Consider the following 18,108-nt stretch of genomic DNA (forward strand, 5'->3'; position numbering starts at 1 on the left):
AATCCCACAGTCAGCATCCATGGAAAATCCCAGCCTGCCCCAGGCTGCGCCCCCGAAGAGCAGCAGCGGCGTGTCAGGAGAGATTCATCTCCAGCATGCCAGGCAGGGCACGGAGGACCCCTCGCCCAAGGCAGAAACCTCCATCCCCATGGCCCCAGATTCCCACAACAGACAGAGCCACAATCTAGTTCTCCAGATGTCCAAGCCAGACATCCACCTGACCACCTGGGTCACTGCAGACAAAACAACCAGAAACTTTGGTGGTGCTAACAAAAGGTCAGCTCTCAGCAGATATCTCATCCAAGCCAGACTCCAATCTATAGTCTGCTTGTCAGGGTGCCAGCAGGTCTCTGTTGGAAGCCCCCGGGGAGGAGCATCCCCCTCTGGGAGGGGGGCGACCCCTCTGGAAGGGCAGCGACCCCCACTGGGAGGGGAGCATTCCCCCCTCCTCCAGAGAGGAGCATCCCCCTCTGGGAAAGCAGTGTTCCCCTCTGGGAGGGGGGTGACCCCTCTGGGAGAGGAGTGTCCCCTCTGGGAGGGAAGCATCCCCCTCTGGGAGTGACCACCCCTGGGAGAAAATGCTCTCTCAACTTCTTCCTGACTTCAAGCATAAATCAGCCTTTTCACAACCTGCCCCCAGAGGAGGCACCAAGGCAGATGGTTGAGTCTGTCCCATCCAACCTGAGTTCAAACCCCTTCATGCTGGGGATATGGAGGCTGAGCACTCCAATCTTCTCAACCTGTGGGACACTAAGCAAATGGCATGACCTGTGTATGCCTCAGAGTCCTCATCTGCAAAACCAGGTTCTGAGATAAGATGCCTAAGGACCCTTCAGCATCCCAGGACAGTCCTTCCAGAATCTAAATTCTAATTTTGCCATACTCCCCTCCATCCCCAGTCACCCCCAGGTCCTGCAGAAGCAGACCACTGGCCATCTCCTCCCACCTCAGCCTCCCCTCTATTGACTGACACCCATTGGTCCTATCAAAACTGGTCTGTACAGAACTAGATGCCTGGTATGTCCTGAATCAAACTGGAAGCTCCTGATAGCCAAGGACAAGGGCTGTCTTCTGCCCTTCCTTGTCTCCCCAGCTCTTAGCCAGTGCCTGGTGCTTAATAAATGCTTCTTGAATGACTGACTGGCCAATAATTATCCAAATGAAGAATAAAGAGCGAGCATGAGGTGGAAGAAAGAGAAACAGGTAAGGCCCATTACTGACCCACTGAAGACTGGGGAGATAGCAGCGCCTCAGAGGGGAGCAAGGCCAAAAAAATCCTTTACATCATCATATCTCATCACATCCACTCCTGAGGATGTCTCTGTTCACTAAGAAAGCAGATAGGGTGGGGTCAGGGCAATGGCATGGTCCTTGTCTCCCTGCCTTGTATATTTAGAGGAGGGGAGAGGGGGAGGGAAAAAGAAGGAAGGATGGAAACATGGACTTATTTAGTGCCTACCATGTGGCAAATACTGTGCTAGATACTTTACAAACATTCTCATTTGTTCCTCCTGACAGCCCTCTCCATTTTAAAACTGAGGTAACTGGGGCTGACCAAGGTGAAATGACGTGCCTAGGGTCACACAGCTAGTAGATGTCTGAGGTCTTCCTGACTCCAGGCCCAGAGTTCTCTCCATAGCACCCCCTAGCTATAGAAAAGTGAGTGAGGGGAAAAGGTGTCATCCTGGATTCCTCACCCTCTCTAGACACCCAAATCCAGCCTGTCCATTTCACCTCTGCTGCATCTGTGGTCCATTTCACCTCTGCTGCATCTGTGGTCCATTTCACCTCTGCTGCATCTCTGGTCAAGTTCACCTCTGCCCACATCTCTGGTCAGTTTCACCTCTGCAGCATCTCTGGTCTATTTCACTCTGCAACATCTGTGGTCAGGTTCACCTCTGCAGCATCTCCCCACTATGCCCCCTTCTCTCTTTGACCCTGCCCTCACCCTGGGGCAGGCCCTCCTTAACTCACACTTTGACCACTGTTTGGAGGTATGGGGAGGGGGTGTGCCCCCAGTCTAGCCTCCACCCACTGTCAAATTGTCTTCCTAAAGCACAAATCTGATCATGTCACTCCCTTACTCTATAAACTACAGTGGCTCCCTGTCACCTCTGGGATCAGATACAAAAGACTCTGGCCTTCAAAGCCCTTCCTAACCTGCTCCTCTCATGTTTCAGTCCTCTCACACATTATTTCCTCATTCCATGACCCCAGCTTCCCAGCTACATCCATCTCTCAGCTCCAGGCCTTCTCTCTGGCCACCACGCCCAGGCTCTCCCTTCTCACCCCTGCCCTCACCAACTTCTTTCAAATCCCATCTAACCTCTTGCCTTCTACCAGAATCCTGTCTGAATCCCCTCAAATGCCAGGGCCTGCCCTCTGCCGATTATCTCCCATTTATCTTGTCTAGTGCTTGTCTGCACAAGGCTTCCTCACTGCCCTTGAACAGGTGACTCCCAAAGCCCCTTCTTCAGTCCTGGCCTCTCACCATATCCCACACCTGGCGCACCTGGCCCCCCCAAACCATAGCCATCTTCTGACCTCACTCTTGCTGCCTGTAATGCCACCATTCACTCCCCCTGCCCTCCCCAGCCAAAGCCTTCCCTCTGTCCTTCTTTCCCATGCAGTCAGTTACCAAAGCCTCTTGGTTCTCTCTCTACAATGTGTCTTGGCCTCAGTTTCCTCAATTGTGAAACAGGATAATAGCAGCACTTCCCTCTCAAGGTGGACATGAAGATCCCATAAGCCCTCAGCAAACGTGCAGTTCTCTAAACCTGCAGCTGTTATCAAGACAGAAACTAGAGCTGATGCCCCTCAGCAGCATAGGGAGAGTGGCTCAAGCTTAGGCGATGCCCACAACAGGAGCAGGAGGGAGGAGTGAGGGAGCGGAGGGCCACCCTGGCCATGAGGGGTGCAATGCTGCAGCTCAGAGGACAGCCTGGGGCCTCTGCACACAGGAGATGACTGAGGCTGGGGCTACCCAGCGGGGCCCCTCACCCCACTGCAATTGAGCAAAAAACATCACTCAGCCCCTCCTGCAGCCCATGAGTCACCTTTCAAATAGGATCATGGAGACATTGGAAAAAGCTGAAATGGACTCCCAGAGGCAAGTCGATTCAACCTCCTCTTTTTGAACAAGAGGACATTGAGGGGGTTAAGTGATGGGAGTCAGGATTTGAACCCAAGCCTTGGGACCCTTCCCGGAATTCCCACACCAGCTGTCACCAAGCCCCTTCTAGTCCCCTTTTGTGTGTCATCTTCCCCAAAATGACAGCACCTTGAGGCAAGGGGAGGCCTGGCTCCTTTGGGTTAATATTCCCAGGGCTTATTTAGCACATCTACAGACAGCAAGAGGTTCCTAAGTGTTGACTCTCTCCTATGCTTACAGCCCCTCTCTCACTCTCTCTGTCTCTGTCTCTCTCTATATCTCCATCTCTGTCTCTCTGTCTCTTTGTCTCTGTCTCTCTGTCTGTCTCTGTCTCTCAGTATCTCTGTCTCTTTGTCTCTGTCTCTCTCTGTACCTCTGTCTTTGTCTCTCTGTCTCTGTTTCTCTGTCTCTCTCTATACCTCTATCTTTGTCTCTGTCTCTCTTTCTCTGTCTCTTTCTCTATCTTTCTCTCTATATATCTCTGTCTCTGTCTCTCTGTCTCTCTCTCCCTCTGTCTTTATCTCTATCTGTCTCTGTCCCTCCCCATCCCCTTTGCTTCATCTGTCTTTCTGCCTCTGTCTATCCCTGACTCTAGATCTCTACCCTGTCTGTGGCCCTGGATCATTCCTTCTTCAGGAATGTGACCAGGCCATTGCCCACAGACAGCTGGGTTTCCAAACCTCTCACTTTCCTAGCTATGCCCTCTGGACACACTCCAGTTCACTGGCCTCTTCTCAGGCTCCTGACCGCTGCTGGAAAAAGTCTCCAAACCACTGGGCCTGGGCTGACACCCCATTCAAAAAACTCATCGCCAGGCTCCTCAGTGCACGTTCTGCTGGGCCAGGCTCTCCATCCCAGCCCACACCACAGCTGTTCCAAACTCCCTCCCCGCGGTCCCCAGGACCCCTGTCTCTCTCCACAGATAATACTCTCACCTCACTTCACTGAGGAAATTGAAGTCATCTAGCCTGAGGAGTTAGGGGGCTTTGCCTCACATCCAGAAAGCTGGCGAGATGACACCAAATGAGAGTGTCCCATGGGGAGGGGGCACCAAGGCCACTCATACCCTGCTGTTCAGGGCATCATTTAGGATTATACAATAAAAAGGGCTGAACTGACCCATTAGCGCCCCTTGATTCACCAATTCCAAACTGGGCATTTGCCCCAATTAGCTCAAAGACAGGAAAAAACGGGGATGAATATACTCCTAATGGGACTCTCTGTCATAGCCAAGAAAGGGAAACAAAGCGGTGCCCATCTCTCAGGGAAGGGCCAAGCCAGATCATCCACAAGAAGTCATTAAGTACCTACTGTATGCCAGGCCCTGTGCTCAGCACCTGGCAGGCAAGAATGAAGGACATAATGACTCGTACCCCAGAGGACAGAGGATGAACTCGGAGAAGTCCACTTACCTGGTAAAATTCTCGAAGCCAATTCTTCTGTAAGTTCTCCGGCTGGAAATCAAAAAGAAAGAAGCAGTCAGACCCAAGCGGCCTCTCACCAGAAAGCAGGATGAACGGAGGTCATGGAGTCTGCAGGGTGGGAGCAGACACTAGGGGAGGGGAGGGAGTGCTCCTGGCATCCACCTCCTGCAGACCCCATGGAGCCCTACCTGGTCCCTGATAAAGGCAGGCAGGCAAGAGGGCGTGTCCTGCCCACTCCCCACTGAGCCCCTAGGTCAAGGGTGCCCAGACACCACCCAGGGCAGGGCCAGGGGCTTAAGACTCCTTCTCATGCTCTCCCATGATCCACCACCTGACCAAAGGGCTTTTTGTCAGAAAGCCTCGTGGCCAGGAGCTGAGATTATACCTCCAATTTGGTCCCCCAACTTGGGATGGCCCCTGGTACCACAGACAGGAGTGGTGCAGGACAAGGAAGGAACAGGGAGGCACAGAAAATGTCAGTGCAGGAGGAGGAGAGAATGGGGAGGCCCAGACCCCAGGGAGGTCAGGACAAGGAGGCCCGGGACCAGGAGGCCAGGATAGGGACAGGATGGCAGGCCCTCATCAGCACAGATGAAAAACGCCTCCTCTCCCCTGCAGCCTGCTTTTGGACGCCTCATCTCTCCTCTGAGCACAGCAGAGAGATGGGAGCCTGCAGGACCTTTGGGGGTGGTTCACAGCACCCAGTGTTAGCCACCACAGCTAATGCAAATGAGCTGAGGTGGCAGGAGCATGGTAAGTTGCACATGCATCTTCTGGCCAAGGACCTGACAAAAGAAGACATCGGATGGCAGCCGAAAGCACAGGGTGCTCAGCCTGGATGACAAGAGCAGTGCCTTTGAGAAAGTCAAGGTCAGTCAAGAGAATGAAGGTTCAGACTTGTCTAACTTGGCCCCAGACACAGACCCCACCGTGAGGGAAGGAGTTTGGGGCTGAAGAGGGAAACTGAGGCTGGACACAGAAGAACCGTCCAACAAGCAGCTGCCCCAAAGTGGCCTAGCCTGCAGCTGGGATTACAGCTAATGCTGGCTGGGGCAGGGAGCTGTCCTGGGTGCTGGGGAGACACCAAGCCCAGAAAACATGCTTCTCCCTGTTCCCACCTCCACGGGGCTGAAATGCTCTCTCTCCTCACCCTTCCCCTTGCCTCTTGGACTCAAAACTCAGCTCAGGCACCACCTACAGGAGGCTTTTCCTGATGCCAATTACCCCAGACCTCACGCACTGCCAGAGCCACACATCATGGACCCGATAGAGGGTAAGACCCTGGAGGGCAGAGGCTGCTTCATTCCCAACCCCAGGGCCAGACACAAAAGTCCCCAAGAAATTCATGGTGACTGATTCTGGCTGTCCCAGCAGCCAGTGGAGAATAACAAAGGCACTGTGAGGTCCCCTGGATCCCTCCCCCTAGGAAGCGGGGCCCTTCAGGTATGACTATCTCCATCGGACATAGGGAGAAACTGAGGCTCAGCTTTGAACCCATCCTTCTGACCACAGGCCTGAGCCCCTGGTCGCCTCATACAGATCTAAGCCCAGCACCCTGTGCCCTCTGGCGGCCCCTGGCTCCCACATACAATGCCACCTTAGTAGATGCTGCATGCTGGGTCCTCCTGTCCACAAGCTCCCAATCTCTGTCCACTGGACCACCTGGCCTACATCAGGTGACACGCATAGAGTGGGCAGAAGACCATAAGCAGGGTGTAAAGAGGGTCTATTCTCTGCCAGGTGTTAGGAGACCGGCCTGTGGCAGGAAGGCTGGGGCAGAGACTGGGGCAGAAACCCATTAAGCAACCCCACGGAAAGCAGCCTTCTGGGCCCTGCAGCAGCAGCCGCCACCACCCAGACACAGGACAAGAGGTTCCTCTAGGTGCAAGGGTTGGCTTCCACTGTCTCTGCCATCCAGACACAGGGTGGGGACGGCTGGCATTGAGGGGCCGCAGAGGCCTTTGGCTCTGGCTGGATGTCCAGGCAGGAGGACGTCAGGACTGCTATGGGAAGCCTGACACCAGTGGGGCCCATTTAGAACCAGTTCAACTGGTCTGAGTCAGTGGCAACCAGTAAGTGCTGCTCTGGGCAAGTTGAAACCTGCTGAAAACCAATTTGCCAGATCTTAGGTCTCATTTACCCAACCAGGAATGCTGGGCAGCTATCACTCCTGCCTTCAACTACCAGAGCTGAGGAAAGTGTGGGGGGTAGTGGGGAGGGAGGAGAGAGAAGGGGGCTGTATCATTGTTGGTCTGTCATTGTTGGTCTGCCCCACGCTATGCCTCAGTTTCTCCCAATGCTCACCTCAAGAACTTCTGCCCACCCAGGATAAGAGTCACGGCATGTGTAAAGGCAATCAGTAAGTGAGATCTCCCCCCCCCCCCAACCCCCATTCTGAATAGGCTTCAGGTGGAGCTCCAGGTGTGGCCAAAAGGGAGATCTGATTAGGTCTTCTCTCCTAAGTAGGCCCCAAACCCCTAATTACTAGGTGCTAAGCCAAGGTGCAGGAAGCCCTCAGGGTCATAGGGGAGTTGCTAACACCAGAGCCAATGGCCTTCATCTAAGTTCTGGTCAATCAGATGACGTCCTAGTCCATCTCTCAGATGACAGCTACGGATTGTATAAAAAGAGAGAACAGAGCTTGAAGAAGCAGAAGTGGCAGAAGCAGAACCAGCAGAAGCCAGAACTATAGAAGCTGAAGGAGCAGAAGAAGCTGAAGCAGCAGACAAAGCTGAAGCAGCAGACTCTGAAGAAGCTGAGAAGCTGAAGGAGAAGTAGAGGATGGAGAAACTGAGGATTAGGGGAGCTGTGAGTGATCTTCTTACAGGAGGGACCTAGCACTGTGGGGAAGCACAAGTATAGTTTGGCTTGCTGCCATAATATCTTTCTGTAACCTCCTGGTTACTATTGTGAGGGGAGCTTATTGGATCTGGAAGGTTTTGGCCACGATACTGAATTGGGGACATTGGTCCTTGGGTCTGCTACTTTGGATCTTGAATAAATGCTTTAATTCCTCTGCCTTCTACTTAGAGAATTCCTTATATCCTGCGATTCCAAACCATCCAGGCATGCTCATGATCTTTGAAGTCATGAATTCTGCCTTAATGCAGCCCTGTAGCCCTGGGAAGGACAGTCTTATCTTACTAGAAATGACAAAATCAAGGTCCCACCACACAAAGTGCCCTGACGGGTGGCTGAAGGAGCCGAACCCAGAGCCCACATTCTCTCCACACATATGTCAGGAGAGAGGAAAACTCCCCAAACCACTGGTCATGAGAACTTCGGGATGCAGCAGACTGCCCCTGAAAAGGGGGGGGGGGGCGGGAAGAGGAAAGGGAGCTGGGAAAGCCTCCCCTCTCCACGCCACAGGGACCCATCCATCTCACAGCCCTAATCTCCAGGAGACCTTGGCCCAGGCCCTGGGGGTGCAGGCAGCCCTTCTCCCCCTCTGGGGCTGACAGGGCTGCCTGCTCTCAGCACAAAATACAGTAAACTTCAGGAGTTAAACTTTAATCAAAAGCTAAAAATAGTTGTTAACCGCTGCCAACTCAAAATGTTCAGGTCTGTGCCGGGGAGGTAAGTGGGAAAAGGGAGTCATTCAGCCACAAATCCCCCACTTTCTTGGTATGATAAGAAAAAGGGGAGGAGGAGAGAGAGGGAAGAGGAAGGGAGGGGTCTGGGAGGCAGCAAAGAGGATCCTCAGAGAGGAGGGACTGCAAGCCAGGCAGATCTAGCGAGTTATTGAAAAGCAATCACATTGGGTCACCGGGGACAACCAGGCTTCCATGACACCTCCCTGAGGCATGGGACCTGCTGGATTTGGGTTTTTAATTATTGCTGTCTTTTATATTTACATCACTTCATTTCCAAATATATCCCACAACATGCCCACCATGCCCCCTTGGGGTCATTCTTTGTAGCAAGTTACCCAAAAGAAAGAAAAAAGAACAAAGAGCATTTAAGGATAATTTGCCCACCCCTGGATCACCTCCCAGGCACCCCACTCCAGGAGAGGAAGGTGCTTAAAGAGGTGTTTTAAGAAAAGTCCCCAGGACTTTGGGTGCCAAGATGGTGGAGGGAGGAAGGAGTTCTCTGAAGCCTCCCAGATTCCCCTCCAAACAACTAGAAAACCACCTCAGAATTGGTCTAGGAGCAGGGAAGCAGCTGACCAGGGCAGCAGAAAAGGTCTGTCTTACTGGGGTGGGAGTGGAGCCAGGTCCAAGAGCCAGCCTCACAGCAGGGGGTCTGCAACAAGGCTCCAAGCCTGGGGAAATCCATCAGTGAGGCTCTGCTCTCCTTCAAACCAGCAGCCCCCTTGGACAGTGAGCAAGGCCCCGCCCCATGATCCCACCCCCAGCCAGGCCTTGACCCTACTGTGGACAAGCAGTGAAGCCCCTCCCCTGGGCTGGCCATGAGACCCCAACCCTGGGGCCTACCAGCAGAGAGACCCTATTTCCATGGCAACCCAGCAGCAGGGCCCCACCCCTGGGGTAGACCAGTAACAAAACTACTCCTTCAGAGCCTACTAGCAAAGAGGCTCTGTTTCCATAGCAACCAGCAACAGGGCCCCACCCCTGCAGCAGGCCAGTAGCTACACCCCCACCACCAAGTACAAGCTAGAAGGGAAGCCTACCCTCTGCCAGCAGGAAGACCCAGAGCCATAGCACAAAAAGCTTGGGGCAGTGCAGGACCAGAGTCCAACTTTAATATAAAAACAGAAAGTCACCAAAAAAAAAAAAAAAAAGAACTTGACTATATAAAGTTACTATGGGGATAGAGAGGATCACGGCACAAACTTAGAAGAGTAGAATAGTGTCAAAATAGCTACATGAGAAGCCTTAAAGAGAAATGTGATTTGGTCTCAGGCCCAAAAAGAATTCCTGGAAGAGCTTGAAAAGGATTTTGAAAAGCAAATTGGAGAAGTAGAAAAAAAAATTGGAAAAGGAAATGAAAGCAATGCAAAAGAATCATGGAAAAAAAAAAGAGTCAATAGATATACAAAAATTTACTGAGGAAAATAACTCCCTAAAACATAGAATTGGCCAAATGGAAAAGGAAGCACAAAAGCTCACTGAAGAAAATAATTTCTTAAAAATTAGAATTGAACACATGGAAACTAATGATTCTATGTGACATCAAGATGTGATAAAACAAAATCAAAGAAGAAAAAAATAGAAGAAAATGTGAAATTTCTCATTGGAAAAACAAGTGACCCAGAAAATAGCTCCAGGAAAGAAAATTTAAGAATTATTGGACTATCTGAAAGCCATGATCAAAAAAAAAAAAAAAGCCTAGACAACATCTTTCAAGAAATTATCAAAGAAAACTGTTTGATATATTAGAACCAGAGGACAAAATAGAAAGACTCTATTGATCACCACCTGAAAGAAATCCCAACATGAAAACTCCCAGGAACATTATAGCCAAATTCCAGAGCTCACAGATCAAGAAGAAAGTATTGCAAATAGCCAAAAAGAAACAATTCAAATATCATGGGACTACAGTCAGGAATACACAGGATTTAGCAGCTTCCACATTAAAGAACTGGAGGGCTTGAAATATGACATACCAGAAAGCAAAGGAGTTAAGAATACAACCAAGAATCACCTACTCTTGGGGCAGCTAGGTGGCTCAGTGAGTAGAGCACCGGCCCCCGGAGTCAGGAGGACCTGCATCCAAATCCGGCCTCAGACACCTGACACACTTACTAGCTGAGTGACCTTGGGCAAGTCACTTAACCCCAATTGCCCTGCCTTTCCCCCACCAAAAAAAAAAAATCACTTACCCAGCAAAATTGAATATGAACTTTCAGGAGGAAAAAAGTAGACATTTAACAAAATAGAGGACTTTCAAGCATTTCTAATAAAAAAAATGTGATCTCCAAATACAAGACTCAACGGAAGAAGAAGAAGAAGAAGTAAGAAATTCAATGAGGTCAAACTGTTTATATTTCTATATGGCAAGATAATACTTGCAACTCTTAAGAACTTCATTACTATAAGAGCAATTACAAGGAGTATATGTAGATAGAGGGTGTGGATATAAGGTGACTTTGATGGGATAATTTCCCCAAAAACAAAATAAAAGTATGAGGGGGAAGATGGAATGGAAGAGATTATCCCACATAAAAGAGACATGAAAGAGCTATTATAACAGAGGGGAAGGTGGGGGCAGGGAGGAACGGGGTATGGTGGCAGACAAAGCTTAAAACTGACTCTCATCAAAATTGGCTCAAAGAGGGAATAACATACACAGTTGGATATAGAAATCTATCTCATCCTATAAGGAAGTAAAAAGGGATGGTGACAATAGAAGAGAGAGGAGGGACTGAAAAAAGGGGAGGGTAGATTGGAGAAGGCAGTGATCAGAAGGAAAAACCTTGTGAAGAAGGAAAGTGGGGGGGAGCGGGTAAAGAGAGAGGGGAGATAAGTGAAAAATGGAATATGGAGTATGGGAATACACAGTTAGTTATTATAACTATAAATGTGAATGGGATGAACTCGCCCATAAAATGGAACTGGATAGTAGAATGGATTAAAAACCAGAATCCTACGATATGTTGTTTATAGGAAACACATTTGAAGCAGAGAGATTCACACAGGGTAAAAGTAAGGGGCTTGAGCAGAATTTATTATGCTTCAGCTGAAGCAAAAAAAGCAGGGATAGCAATCATGATCTCAGACAAAGCAAAAGCAAAAACTGATCTAATTAAAAGAGATAAAGAAGGAAACTATATCTTGCTGAAAGGTGCCATAGATGATGAAGTCATATCAATACTGAATATATATGTACCAAATAATGTAGCATCTAAATTTTTGAAGAAGTTGAATAAGTTACAGGAGGAAACAGATAATAAAACTATACTAGTGGGGGACCTCAACTTTCCCTCTCAGAACTAGATAAGTATAACCAAAAAATGAACAAGAAAGAAGTCAAGGAGATGAATAAAATTCTGGAAAAGTTAGATATGATAGATCTCTGGAGAAAACTGAATGGGAATAGAAAGATACCTTTTTCTTTACAGTACATGGCACCTACACAAAAAATAACCATGTATTAGGACATAAAAACCTCACAACTAAATGCAGAAAAGCAGAAATAATAAACATATCCTTTTCTGATAATATTGAAATATAAAATTACATTCAAAAGTGGATAATGGAAAGAGAGATTAAAAATTAATTGGAAATTAAATAATCTAGTCCTAAGGAAAAAAAAATGGGTCAAAGAACGGATCATAGAAACAATCAATAATTTCACTTAAAAAAATGACAAGACTGAGACAACATACCAATATTTATGGGATACAGGCAAAGCAGTACATAGGGGGATATATCTCTAATTGATTATATTAATAAAGCTGAGAAAAAGCATGTCGATGAAATGGGCATGCAACTAAAAAAATTAGAAAAAGAATAAATTAAAAATCCCCAATTAAACACCAAATGAGAAATTCTGAAAATCAAAGGAGAGATTAATAAAACTGGAAGTAAGAAAACCATTGTACTAATAAATAAAACTAGAAGCTGTTTTTTTTGGGGGGGGTGGAATAAAATAGATAAACCATTGGTTATTTTGATTTAAAAAAGGAAAAAGGAAAACCAAATTACTCATATTAAAAATGAAAAGGGTAAATTCACCACCACTGAAGAGGAAATTAAAGCAATAATTAGAAGCTATTTTGCCCAATTATATGCCAACAAATCTGACAATCTAAATGAAATGGATGACATCTACAAAAATATAAATTACCCAGCTTAACAGAAAAAGAAATAAAAAACTTAAATAACCCAATCTTAGAAAAAAGAAATTTAAAAAGCCATCAATGAATTTCTTAAGAAAAAAATCTCCAGGATTCACAATGATGGATTCACAAATGAATTCTATCAAACATTTAAAGAACAATTAATCCCAATACTACATAAACTAGTTGGAAAAATAGGTGGAGTCCTAATAAATTCCTTTCATGACATAAATATGGTGGTGATATGCAAATCAGGAAGAGCCAAACAGAGAAAGAAAACTTTAGACCAATTTCCTTAATGAATATTCATGCAAAAAATTTAAATAAAATAATAGCAAGGAGAATACAGCAATGTATCACAAGGATCATATACTGTGACCAGGTGGGATTTATACCAAGAAAGCAGGGCTGGTTCAATATTAGGAAATCCATCAGTATAATTGACCATATCAATAATAAAATCAACAGAAATCATATGATTAGCTCAACAGATGCGGAAAAAGCCTTTGACAAAATACAGCACCCATTCCTATTAAAAACACTAGAGAGCATAGGAATAAATGGAGCTTTCCTTAAAATGAAAGTAGTAGCTATCTAAAACCATGAGCAAGCATTATATGCAATGGGTATAAGCTGGAAACCTTTCCACGGATGCCCATTATCATCTCTATTATTTAATATTGCACTAGAAATGTAAGCTATAGCAATAAGAGAAGAAAAAGTAAAGGAATTAGAATAGGAATTGAGGGAAAAAAAACTAAATTATCACTCTTTGCAGATGACTTAGAAAATTCTAGAGAATCAACAAGAAACTTAGGTGAAATAACTAACAACTTTAGCAAAGTTGAAGGATACAAAATAAACCCACATAAATCATCAGGATTTCTATATCTTACCAACAAAGTCCAGCAGCAAGAGATAGAAAGAGAAATTCCATTTAAAATAACTGTAGACAATAGAAAATACTTGAGAGTCTACCTGCCAGGACAAACCCAGGAACTACGTGAACACAACTTATAAAACACTTCTCACACAAATAAAGTCACATGTAAACAACTGGAAAAATATAAACTGTTCATGAGTAGGCTGAGCCAATATAATAAAAATTACAATTCTACCTAAATTAATCTGTGTATTCAGTGTCATACCAAACTATCAAAAAATCATTTTATAGAGCTAGAAAAAATAGTAATAAAATTCATCTGGATGAACAAAAGCTCAAGGATATTGATGGAATTAATGAAAAAAAATTCCAAAAGAAGGTAGTCTAGCCATACCAGATCTCTAATTGTATTATAAAGCAGTAATTATCTAAACAATCTAGTACTGGCTAAGAAATAGAGTGGTGAATCAGCAGAATAAATTAGGTACAAATTACATTATAGTAAATGACCACAGTAATATAGTATATAATATACTCCAAAATCTAAGCTTTTGGAACAAAAACTACTGGGAAAACTGTAAAACAGTATGGCAGAAACTAGGTATGGACCAACATCTCACACTGTATATCACGATAAGGTCAAAATGAGTACATGATTTACACATAAAGGGTTGGTTGGTTGCTGTCCTTCTTTCTCAAAGACCAAAATGGCATCACTATGCTTGAGTCAAGATTCAATGTATTCTACTGTGGCTGATCAGGCCAATTGAGCTTGGAATGCTCTACCACAGGTCAGGCACAAATAGTGGGAACATTTGGGATGGATACTCCAAACTCGAGAATCCTTAGTTTCCTTTGAGCTATTTCAATTCTGCTTTGCTCATAAAGCACCTTCTCTGATGTGGGCACGCCGTGCTGAGTGGTCCTGTGCCAATGTCTCCCATGTCACACAATCAGTTCCTGAGAGAGACCTTCAGAGTGTCCTTGTATTGCTTCTTCTGACCACCATGTGAACACTAGCCCTGTGTGACTTCTCCATAAAATAGTATTTTTGGTAAGCGTGTGTTTTGCATTCGAACAACGTGTTAGAGTTTGAATGCTTGGCAGTTTAGTTCAAGTAAGGACCTCAGTGTCTGGTACCTTATCCTGCCAGGTGATCTTCAGAATCTTCCTAAGACAATTCAAATGGAAGCGATTCAGTTTCCTGGCACGGCACTGGTATACTGTCCAGTTTTCATAGGCATACAACAATGAGGTCAGCACCACAGCTCTGTAGACCTTTAGTTTGGTAGTCAGTCTAATACCTCTTCTTTCCCATACTTTTCCTTCGGAGCCTCCCAAACACTGAGCTAGCTCTGGCAATGAATACGTCAACCTCATTATCAATGTGCACATCCCTGGAAAGTACACTACCAAGTGAAGTGAACCTATGGTGCATCTCAGCTCCTCAGTGCTGATGCAGCCACATTGATTAGGGGTAAGGACACAATCCTGAACAGAGGGACTGAACACTTCCATAGTGTTCTCAACAGACCATCATCAATCAATGCTGAAGCCAATGACCATTTACATTGGGTTGAAGTCAATCCCTCCCTAGCTGAAGCTCCAACTGAAGAGGAGGTTTTGAATGCCATTAGGCTCTTTTCATGTGGCAAAGCACCTAGTCCTGATTTTATTCCAGCGATATCTACAAGGTAGGGGGTACATTGCTCATACAAAAGCCAAATGAAATTTTCCAGGTTATATGGCAAGACGTTATCCCCCAGGAGTTCAAGGATGCATCCATTGTCCATCTCTATAAAGGTAAAGAGAAGAGCTTGTTCTGTGATACAAAGGGTGATACCATAAGCAAATTAAGAGAGCATGGAATAGTTTATCTACCAGATTTATGGATAAGGGAGGAATTTAGGGTTAAGGTTCAAGTCAGAGGCCTGCCTTTAAGGTTAGCAGGGACTGTTTCCCCATTACCTAGCTCAGTTACTGGCATCCAGTAGGAGCTGAATCAATGTTAGCTGGATTAAACTAGCACCAACTAACCTCCTAAGAAATCAGTATATTCTTATACTGACCTAAACAGCCCCAGAGAATTGAGGCTGGGGGCCAGAGAGGGGGTTCCTGACACCCCAGCTCCAGGCTGTGGAGTCATTTCTGTCCAGGGATTTTGACACTCACTTCTCTGTCTCTGTTTCTCTGTCTCTGTCTCTCTCTGATAATACAACTATGTCTTTTCTTTAATTCTAAGAAACCCAGATGGAAATAGCTGAAGCCTGGACAGGAACACTGGCTGAACTGTCCACCACTCAGGAGCTCTACAGACCATACAGTTCCTGACAAATGGGCTTCCTGCCACACACACAGAGGAGACGCATCTACAGGGGTCAATTTCTGCCCTCTTTGCTAGGCTTGCTATTTTTAAATGAAAGGAACATTGTGAAGGAAAGGGCCTTGGGCTGTTGGACAGCCACAGACCAGGACAGAGAAGGGGGAGGGAAAGCATTTCTATAGCACCGATGTGCCTGGCACTGTGCTAAGCACTTCACAACTATGATCTCATCGAATCCTCACAACAACCTTACAAGGTCCTATCATTATCCCCATTTAACAGTTGAGGAAACTGAGGCAGACAGAGATTCAGTGACTTGCCCAGGGTCACAAGCTATTAAGTGAATGAGGCCACATTCAAACTCAGGTCTTCCTGAGTCCAGATGTCCACCTGGCAAGCTACAGAACATCATCTCCTGCTTTCCAAAAGTATTCAAAGGTCAAATCACAGCCGCCGCTGTCTAGCAGGCTCCCTCCTGGAAGCCCATCACTCTGTCCCCATTTGCTTCCAGACAGGGCAGAGATGGAGCCAAACCACATGACGTTGAGGGGTCCCAGGCAGCTGCTGCCACCGGCCACCACCGCCACCTCTCCTCCACCTCCGGAGCCTCCGCCAAAGTTACGTGTGGAACAATTTGTTCTGGAGACTGTAGTCATCTAGCCCCATCCACCGTCAATAGAACTCAGCCTCGGCTCCAGCCCACAGCGAGACCTCTCCAGAGTTCCTGACAGCCAGCCTCCCCTGAGCCTCCCAGACATAGCCCCAAAGTCCCAGGCTGAGGATACATTGTTTATAATCGTTTCCCAGGCCCTGGGAGAAAGCAAAATGTAGCATTTGATTCATGAGACAGAGGCTTGGGAGTGGAGGCGGGAGGGGGAGGGGGGGAGCACAGCCTGCCCAGGACTCCCATCGCTTTATTCAACTGTGGCTGTAAACCCCGCTCCCCAGCCCAGGGGCTCCTAACCTGCCACCTCTAGTCAATGCACGGCCTTCAGGAGGCCTGGGAGCCCTCAGGGAAAACACCCACATCCTCTAACCCAGATTTACCATTTGTTTCAATTATATGAATGCAGGATTCCAAGAAGAGGCAGATAGCTTGACCAGCCTGTGCCAATGACAGCCTGATTGACCATACATCCGCTGACTGACAATACATCAGCCAAATATTTATTCTACAGACAGAGATCTAGAGTGTGTGTGGAAAGAATTCCTTGTCACTTATTCTGAGGAAAAGTACCTCAAGTAGCAGCCAGCTGCCCCTGGGGCTCGTTCAGATTGAGGGCCTGAGTCAATGGGTCTTAGCTGGACTGGGCTGGAGTGGGAGGCATGAGCTGGAGCTGAGGGGGCAGCTGTGGGCAGGCCTACCTCAGTGCCTCAGGCTTCCTTATCTGGAAAATGGGGAGATACCCAGCACTGTGTGACCTCCTCAGATCCAGTAAGCTTTCCTGACTATAGCGACCAGGAAGGAACCTCCAAGTTCATTGTGGTTACAGTCCTGGCCATACCCAAAAAGCTGAATTAAGAGCTGACATCCGTAAGACATGCTGCTTCTCCACCAACTGTCAAAATTTCCTGTGACTCTTGGCCCAAAGGGGAAAGGCCCCTGCAGTTAGTCCCCAGTCCTCCCCCACCTCCATTAGTCAGCCAGAGGCCACTCCCCTAGCTCTCTGGAATTGGAAATCCCACCACAAATGGTTCTTCCTCAGGCAAGGGTGCCTCTGGAAATCTATTTCCGTCCTGTCAAAGAGAAAACAAACTGCGACACCCCAGAGGGTGGGAAGGTCTTCAAAGAAGACACAGACACACAGACAGACACACACACACAAAGAGCTTGTTTCCATGCACACTCACATGTACATACACACACAGACACACACCTCTTCTTGTCCTTGTTGCCATAAACACTCACACTCTCTCTCTCACACACACACACACACACACACACACAGCTTGTTTCCATACATACTCACATGTACATACACACACACAGACGCACACCTCTTCTTGTCTCTGTTGCCATAAACACTCACTCTCACACACACACACACACACACACACAGCTTGTGTTTCCATACATACTCACATGTACACACACACACACAGACGCACACCTCTTCTTGTCTCTGTTGCCATAAACACTCACATATACGCAGCAGAGGAATTTCAAATTCCTTTCTAAATCAAAACTGTTATTTGACAACTTAAAACAATGTTAAAACAAAAGTTGCTAAATAAAGAATCAAAGATAAATATGCAAACTAGGTCTAATTTAAGCAGATGGTGAGAGGGATTCAACTCGATCTATTAGTAAAATATAGTTGATGCTTCCTGAGGCACACAATCTCCAAGCAGAAATTAAGGCTTTCCTCTGGCTCTCTGTCTTCCTCTCTCCCCTCCCAGCTCAGGAGGCATCTTGCCAGCTATAGCCCTTTGGGATCTCCTGCCCCAAGCCCTGTCCTTGTAGACAGCATGGGAAGGGGTCCTGCTCTCATGGGCACTCAGCCTACCCTGCCAACCCTGAGCATATGCTGGCAGCTGGCTGCCAGCATACCACCCAGCATCCTAATGTCTCCGCCAACGATC

At 47.0% G+C, this 18,108-nt stretch overlaps 1 protein-coding gene across 2 annotated transcripts in view; it reads right to left on the reverse strand.

Moving 5' to 3' along the window:
• Positions 1-18,108, reverse strand: part of INPP5A (inositol polyphosphate-5-phosphatase A) — a 248,472-nt gene that overhangs the window by 180,086 nt on the left and 50,278 nt on the right. For both annotated transcript variants that reach the window (XM_036736925.1, XM_036736924.1), the window contains exon 2: positions 4,564-4,605. In XM_036736925.1, coding sequence (XP_036592820.1) covers positions 4,564-4,605 — 42 coding nt within the window. The remainder of the gene's footprint in view (positions 1-4,563; positions 4,606-18,108) is intronic.

Source organism: Trichosurus vulpecula, chromosome 8 (assembly GCF_011100635.1).
Source record: "Trichosurus vulpecula isolate mTriVul1 chromosome 8, mTriVul1.pri, whole genome shotgun sequence".
Classification (NCBI taxonomy): domain Eukaryota; kingdom Metazoa; phylum Chordata; class Mammalia; order Diprotodontia; family Phalangeridae; genus Trichosurus; species Trichosurus vulpecula.